Genomic DNA, 8,384 nt, shown 5'->3' on the forward strand with positions numbered 1-8,384 from the left:
ACCACTGCGCTTCTTCAAAATAGAAAATCAATTTGAAAATGTTTCTTAGTAAGAAAAAAATGATATAATACAGAAGGAAAAAAGACAATAGAACATTCGATCCACATGAGAAATAAATATGATTTTTCCTTTTATATGTTGAAAAACTGTTGTTATTCTTCATGTTTCTTCTTGATGTGTTTCTAAAGTGTTGCTGCACCTTGTTAGGATGACAAGGCCCCTGAGGAGGATTGGTGTGTTTCAGGAGAAAACAGGAAGCAAAGGGGATGGAAAGAAAAACATCCAAAGAGGAAAATAGTGACAGATGAAGAGCAAATCAAACCTGGTGAGACTGTGTGTGATGTGTAATTAAGCAGGTACAAGTGAAGTGTTTTGTTGTATCTAACAGTCTTCTGGTGCCTGGCTCAGTACACCAGCATGGAGCAAAGCGGGTCCCCAGAATAAAACACAAAAACAAACTGGTTGGGGAACAAAAAGTAAAGTCCGAGCTGAAACACATTGAACTATGTACTTTGGTGAAATACGTACCTTTATTATGCGTGCATGTGTGCAGAACTCTGATATGAGAAATGAAATCCATTCAGTGGTTAGTGTGATAGCCGGGAACTGAATGGCAAATTGAATTTCTCCTACTGGGTTCATATTTTTGTAAATTTGGCTATGAACGAGTGAGTGGCTCATCTGATATAAAACTCACCGTACAATACTGGATTACACCAGTGGATATCTTTTACTGATGTTATACGTCAACATCCCATTAAAAAAAAATGATGTCATAAGGTAATAGATAGCTGCATCATTTTGTCCATCACATTTGGTCCTTCAGCGTCATTTCTGCCTTTGATAGTAAGTAAGTTGTTCTGTGGTTCTCAGCTCCAGCTCATGTAGAAGACTTCAGGACAAAGTGAGACCAGTGTCACTCTGCAGTGGAACAAAGTGAACAACAACATCAGCTTCATCCTCCAGTTTAATGGTACCGAGACAAACATCAGAGCACCAGATGGAGACGGACCAGTAACTCACACAGTCTCATGTCTCTCTGCTGCAACTGAGGACACATTCACTGTCTTCTCTGGGTTTGGGAGCGTCACAAGCAGTGGAGTCAGCATTAATGCAGTCACTGGTAAGATGCTGTTTTCAGGAAGTTGTGGGAGTTTGATTGTGATCCCACATGTGTATAATGTAGTTCTTTGTACTACCAACGTAATTCTTGTGACTCTTTGTCTCTGACTGTTTGGCCGCCCCTGCTCTATAAGAACAAGAAGAAAGTTCGCCGCTCCAACATCTTGCCAAACAACAACAACAACAAACGTTGGCACATCGACCAGCTTTTCTTCAGTTCTTATGGGTTCTAATAGGAGTATGCAGGGGCCTTTACTCAGACGTGTCAGCTGCAACGGAACAAATGTGTTTGTTGTGGCTGGTCCTGCAGTGTTTACTGTCACGTGATGATGTCACATACCTGCGTCATCATGCAGCCGTTCACAACCCCGACTCTCTGCGGTGGGACGGAGCAACAGAGTTGGGTGTGGGTACGCTGTTTACCGTACCGTGCGGTACCGTGCAGTGGAAACGAGGCCTATGATACCTCTTTACATGACTCAACAAAAAAGAGCTGGCTCGGTTACAGTTAGTCCAGAACTCAGCCGCCAGACTTTTGACCAGCACCAACAGGAGCCCCCCCCCCCCCCCCCCCCCCCCCCCTGTGTTAAGATCTCTTCACTGGCTCCCTGTTGAGTCTCGTGTTCAATATAAAATCTTGGTGCTAACTTTTCGAGCCCTACATGGTCAAGCTCCTCCTTACATTGCTGACCTCATAAAGCCCTACAGCTCGACTCGGACCTCGAGATCGTCTGGGCAGAACCTAATAAAAGTTCCATGTACTTGCTTTAAAACCCGGGGAGACCCATCATTCAAAGCTGCCGCACCCCGACTTTGGAATGAACTCCCACTTGACCTGCGCTCCCTGGACTCAGCGGACATCTTTAAAAAGTGCCTAAAAACACATTTGTTTGCCAAAACATTCTCGTCTGATCGACCCACGCTGCCGACTGTCGACATTTGTTGTGTTTTTAAGATGTTTTTTTCTCTTATCTGTTTTCATCTGTTTTTACTGTGAAGCACTTTGTGACACCGTGTCTGTGAAAAGCGCTAAAGAAATAAAATTTGCTTACTTACTTACGTACTTACTTACTTACTTATTTACATACTCTCAGGTGTGCAGCTCAGCTCCAGTGCAGGTCTTGTTGACTCCGCCCAGCACACAGACACACGAGGAAGAAGAAAAAACACAGAATATACAGCAGCAGAGCGACACTTTGTTCAGTCACAGCTGCTGAAAACTGATAGGAGCCAAACCAGCCTTTAGTCACTGTCGGTGTTCCCAAGAGCTCCGGAGGTTACAGAGACAATGGTGAGTCCAGTATATTCTAAAGGTTATTTTTAGATTAATATTAATTATTTTATGACACGTTTCCTAATGTTCCATATCAGATGTGGCATGTACATGAATAATGTGATCAGGAAGTAAGCTTTAAAATGAAAGAATACTTTATTTTTGCATCTTTTCAAAGGTTTACCTCATGGAGAGGGGACTGGTGCTTTTTGTTCTCACAGGTTGGTGCAATTTTAAAAAGGCAATTACATCTGTAGCTCATGTTTCTAAAGTGTTGCTGCACCTTGTTAGGATGACAAGGCCCCTGAGGAGGATTGGTGTGTTTCAGGAGAAAACAGGAAGCAAAGGGGATGGAAAGAAAAACATCCAAACAGGAAAATAGTGAAAGATGAAGAGCAAATCAAACGGAGCATACTTTTGATTAATACATTGTATATTCTGTTTTGCTTTAGGAGTGATCACCAATGTAGGTTTTGGCCAAACTCACTACAACTTTGTAAATACTCCTCTGAGCTGGACAAACGCTCAGCGTGTGTGCAGGGATGACTTCACTGATCTGGTCACGATTGAAAGTGCAGCTGACGTTGATGCAGTTGGAAACACAGCTTCGAGCGATACTGGTGAGTCCTGAATACTTGCACCGTATTTGACACACAATGTTGTGGCCAGTCTTTCGTCCCAAAAATCTAAATTTAGAGTTGCACATTGAGGAGATTTTCGACTCGCAGAAAGTAAAAAACACTCGCAGAGAGATTTTCCAGGTTTCACAATAAAGATGCACTATTTATTTAAACAAACAAAAAATATTCTCTGTGGTTTACGTTCTTAAATAATACAAATACTTAACATAAATTCTAGTTTGTACAGGCTTGTGTGCCTGCGGTAGACAAACCATCACTCCCTCCTCCTTCCACACTCACAGCTTCACCTCCTCCTGATTCTAAGGAGGAAGGCCTGACGAGGAGGAGGAGAGATCCACACATTTCTAATGATCAAAATAACTAAAAAAACACAAAAATAGGAAAACTTTAAATAGTATTTCTTATCATCACTTCAGTTTGCACCAATTTGACAAAGAACATTTATAGTCTCAAATGACTCCAACACACACAGAATAATCCACAATGGCAAGTTTCAATTGTCTTGTTTTTGACCGAATCAACATCTTTTATTTGAGCAGGAAAAGCCTGGATTGGTCTTCATGATGACTTGCAAAACAGCTGGATGTGGTCCTTAAATGACAGCAGCTTCTATGGCGAGGGAGAGGCGACGTATAGAAATTGGTTCAGTGGTCAGCCTGACAATTATAATGGAAGAGATAACTGTGGAGGACTTTGGAGGTCATTCAATGACCAATGGATTGACGGGCCTTGCAGTGACAAACTTCAGTCTGTGTGCTTCAGTGGTGAGTTTTTTTAAAGAGTAACATTTGAAAAGCATTACTTTTTGACAAGAGCTTCCAGAAATGTCAATACTTCAGGCTGTGTGTAAATGTGTTGAATAAGTCACTGCCTTAGAAACTACTGTCAAATATTCAGCTTTTTCTTTTATTTTGATTCACAGCAAATAGTAGAAGAACTCATTCTTTGTTTCTTAAAGAAAAAAAAAGTGTCTATATTTCCAGGTACATTGAATGGAAAAGCAACCTTTGTTAGGATTGAAACATTCAGCACTTGGACAGAAGCTCAGAGGTTCTGCAGAGAGAATTATGTCGATCTGGCCAGGTACCGTATGAACTCACTAATTTGTTCATTCCATCCATGAATCTGTGAATTTGTTTTACATACAGTACGATGCAGATCTGCTACTCTTCCCTCCACAGCATACGAAACGAGCCCGAACATGAAATGGTCAAGAGAGTTGCAGATGGCAAGGATGTGTGGATTGGTCTGTATCGGCGAAAAGTTTGGTCTGATGGGAGTGACTCTCTATATCGAAACTGGGAGAACAACCAGCCCGACACTTCAGGCGAGACGTGCGTCGCTACATCATTGGAGTCAGGACTGTGGTCAGATGAAGGCTGCTCCATCCAACGGCCTTTTGTCTGTTACACAGCAAGTAATATATATGTTATTTTTACTACAAAATACTGCATGCTTGTGGCGTTGAGATCCCACAATAAGACTTATTCCATCCTTGCAAATTCTTATTGCAAAAACAATGTTTTCATAAACTCCATTTACAAATATTTGAAAGAATCAGTGACTCATGTCTCGGCACGTCACTGGATTACAATGCAAATGTTTGAACGATTTACATAAACCTGCTATGCAACAATAGTTTATATGTATGTTGTGTTAAATTGGTGCTTCTATAAACACAAGATACAAACATGTTTGGTCATTCTGTTTCACTTCTGCCACTGATAGTAAGTAAGTTGTTCTGTGGTTCTCAGCTCCAGCTCATGTAGAAGACTTCAGGTCAACAGGACAAAGTGAGACCAGTGTCACTCTGCAGTGGAACAAAGTGAACAACAACATCAGCTTCATCCTCCAGTTTAATGGTACCGAGACAAACATCAGAGCACCAGATGGAGACGGACCAGTAACTCACACAGTCTCATCTCTCTCTGCTGCAACTGAGTACACATTCACTGTCTTCTCTGTGTTTGGGAGCGTCAGAAGCGGCGGAGTCAGCATTAATGCAGTCACTGGTAAGACGTCTTGACTCGTGTCATCAAACAGATGAACGATAGAAAAACAACATACTTTAGTGGAAAAACTGTTTTTTTGTTGTTTTTCTTCCCTCATCCCTGAGTTATACAGTCAAGCAACACATGTTAAAGTTAAATTACTGTTAAATGTACATACAGAATTTCTAAGTATAATGAATGCCGTCTTTCCGTTTACTTCATTCCATGTAAACCTGACTGCTTGACACTTCTTACAACAGAGGGACCCTGTAAGTATGCTTTTTTTTCTTTGTAATTGAGATTTTTCTTTTCCAGAATCTTTTCATCGGCTCCTGATCACAGGAACACCTCAAACCATACACCTACAAAGTGCAACCTGATGTGTTTTATCTAGGCACATTGTGAACACATTGGGTTTTGTTTTGTGAGCTTCTCTGTTTTTCTGTCAACAGATTATGTCTATAGGTTCAAAGTCAGATACAGTTCAAGTGGTGAACTATCACAACATGAAAAGGAGGCTCTTTTGGACCAGGTGGGACTAATATCAGTTAACATTTTAGTATTAACTATCATTTATCTTTCATTATTCTTTTGAAAAAAAAATTAAAAATGTAATTCCTAATATGGACATATTTTCTGCGTGTGTTGTTGTTGTTCAGCTCATCGAGAAGTACGGCCTGCCACCCCAGTCTGTGAGGAATAAGTCTATTACTTGAAACTACTGGATCCAACTGGAGACGCACATGGAAGGATTTCAACCTTTTACATTCAAATTCGCTTTCCAGGGGAATTATATGATCTATAATAAATGCATAGCATCCCTTTGTGTAATTAATGTCACTGCAAGAGTGGCAGGGATGAGTTTTGATGAAGCTATTTCCACTTTTCTGTCATCGTTAAATCATTTCCATATTATTGCTCAGGGCTGTCCTCTCGTCCTGACTCTCTATATTGTTCACACAAGTTAAAAAAGGCGACATTATGCAGGGATGTTGTCTGTTTGTCTCGTGGATTCTTGGATTTGTGATTTTGCTTTGCCATTTTGATTTTGTTCTGTGGATTGTTGCACCTTTGCTTGGTGGTGGTGAAATTTGAGAAAGCTTCCTTGAAAGCGATTGACAAGCGCTTGGGCGTGATTATAGTGACATCTGCTGGGGGTTTGTATGTACTGCACGTGAGGGGAAGAGTTGACATGGGATCATAATTTCATGACTGTGACTGGTCTCATCCTTTCATCTTTCATTTCAGTTCTTGATTTAAAATAAATAAATAGTTGTTTTCCAACCAAACTTGTGTCACTGTAGTAAATCACATTGAAGATCTTTATTTTCTAAAGAATAACTTCGACAGTCTTTCACTCTGGCCTCCACCTTTTCTCACTATACTGCTCTGGCTATGTGAGAAAACCCACACATACACAGGGATAACTTGCAAACGGTGCACAGAGTCAGTGTGGAGGAATACTGCCAATGCTAATCCCCCAAAACAAACTTTTTTGTAGGTATTCTTTTTTTTTTAGCTTTTTATCTGTCAGTCATTCATTTGTTTTCCACCATCAAAGAAATGCAGCGTTACATCATTGCATGCCAAGGCCTGATTGCTTCATCAATAAAGAAATGACAGTATTTTCAACAGAAGTTACCAGTTTTGGGTGCTTTCAATTCGCACCACAAGTCCTTTTGTTGCCAGTCTAACTAAAGAAAGACACATGAGTCAGGTTTCTTAAAAATTGATTATCAAACTATATTGAAGTGCGGTAAGCAAGCAATATTCTCAATTTACAGAATTCTGGGTCCTGGTTCCTACTCTAAACCGAGCGACGTGAACTGCGAGCGTGTCTGCCGATGCAACATGTGTATTTATGCATTCTTCTGCCCACAGGGGCAGGACGGTCCAGATGGTGATTCACGGGGTCACCGCAGGGTTAGCTGAGGTTTGCAGGATGTCACGAAGCCAGGCTGGGTCAAGGGGTACTTGAGGGCGGTCATCAAAAGGGACCAGTTGTGACGGGGTTCCTCCGATTGTAGTCTAGGTTTCGATCCCCCCACTCAAGTTCCTGTTTCACAGGCTTTGTCTCCTCCAAACACTGAGATAAGCACATTTTACAGGCAGCATCCTGCAACCATAAACTAAAGTTGTTTCTCATTAGAGCTGACCTCAGCAGATTGTTAGTCATGGGCTTAGCAAATTTCCTCAGAGAAAGTTAGTATCTTTCACACAGTTTTTAAGCAGAGCAGTTATTTTAAGAATAGAATCTCTTAACACCAGGTAAAGTCACTTTAGGAATGCTGTAGAGTGAAAGAGCTTGCAAACTTTGTTCTTCAATTACAGTATTGATCATTTATACCCATATACAACCATATAAGTCAAAAGCAAGCGAGGACAGAAAAAAAAAAAAGATGAAGCTATACAGCAATGAACAATTCCCCTCTTCTAGATCCTTATTCAGAGTTTAAATTAAATTCCAGTTTATTGTCATATGCAAATCACCAAACCTGTTTCCCCTGTACGAGGACATTCTTCTTCTGCTGTTCACAGAGAATGCCAGCAGCAAAATAGCATGTAAAAGAAAACGGTGCAAAATAAGTCAATGACTGTCTACAATACATAAATAGAAAGTGGTGCAAGAATAGGTGAAGAAATGTTTATGTACAAATAGAAAAACTAGAGTCAAAAGATGCAGCATGAAGCATGTACAAGCAGTCTTGTGCCAAACGTGTTGTATGAGGCAGAAGGAAGAAGGATCTTCTCATTTTCACCGCTCAGAAAAATAAAGGGAAGACTAAAATAACACATCCGACGGATGTTCTCCTGACGGATGTTCTCCTGAGGGACGTTCTCCTGAGGGACGTTCTCCTGAGGGATGTTCTCCTGGGGGACGTTCTCCTGGGGGATGTTCTCCTGAGGGACGTTCTCCTGAGGGATCCCCTCCCAGACTTGGATCAAAGCATCAGTGCATTCCTTTTTGTTTGTTGTTTGTTTTCAGTTTTGTCATGACCATGTGTTAAATTAGGCTATTTTCATTTATTTTTATTTGTGCATGAGGGTGAATCTTCACTCTTTCACTTTAATAAAGTTGCCGGCCTGCATGCAATTCCTGTCCTCACCATTGAAGTGCGGGGGCGCTAGTCTTAAACGTCATTAAATCATACATTCGCTCAATTTGAAACAGGGAAACCTGGTAAATGTCGGCTTTCGTAAAAGAAAATAAGCTGGGGGACTCTGAGGAGCAGCAACAGAAGCTGATCCAGGTCTGTGTTGCTTCTGTCTGAAGGTAATATCGATTAACTGTAGTTGTCAAGTGCGTCTATATTTTTGCAGATTGTCCCCACTTGATAGGACATCCTCCCAACTGAA

At 41.0% G+C, this 8,384-nt stretch overlaps 1 protein-coding gene across 1 annotated transcript; it reads left to right on the forward strand.

The window, feature by feature from the left end:
* Positions 1 to 2,248: 2,248 nt before the first annotated feature.
* LOC308123487 (C-type mannose receptor 2-like) lies at positions 2,249 to 6,314 on the forward strand. Its single transcript, XM_080485997.1, has 9 exons — positions 2,249 to 2,413; positions 2,574 to 2,616; positions 2,848 to 3,015; positions 3,576 to 3,800; positions 4,020 to 4,119; positions 4,218 to 4,453; positions 4,791 to 5,048; positions 5,480 to 5,559; positions 5,687 to 6,314. Exons 1-9 carry the CDS (start codon positions 2,411 to 2,413, stop codon positions 5,741 to 5,743), a joined length of 1,170 nt encoding a protein of 389 aa, XP_080342123.1. The 5' UTR covers positions 2,249 to 2,410; the 3' UTR covers positions 5,744 to 6,314.
* The last annotated feature ends 2,070 nt before the right edge of the window (positions 6,315 to 8,384 follow it).

Source organism: Lipophrys pholis (genome assembly GCF_963383615.2).
Source record: "Lipophrys pholis genome assembly, chromosome: 18".
Taxonomy (NCBI): domain Eukaryota; kingdom Metazoa; phylum Chordata; class Actinopteri; order Blenniiformes; family Blenniidae; genus Lipophrys; species Lipophrys pholis.

Bases quoted from the DNA above. Each gene is read 5' to 3' on its own strand.
- LOC308123487 (XM_080485997.1), top strand. The intron at 3,016-3,575 runs GTGAGTCCTGAA...TTATTTGAGCAG, and splicing joins CACAGCTTCGAGCGATACTG to GAAAAGCCTGGATTGGTCTT. The intron at 5,560-5,686 runs GTGGGACTAATA...GTTGTTGTTCAG, and splicing joins AGGAGGCTCTTTTGGACCAG to CTCATCGAGAAGTACGGCCT.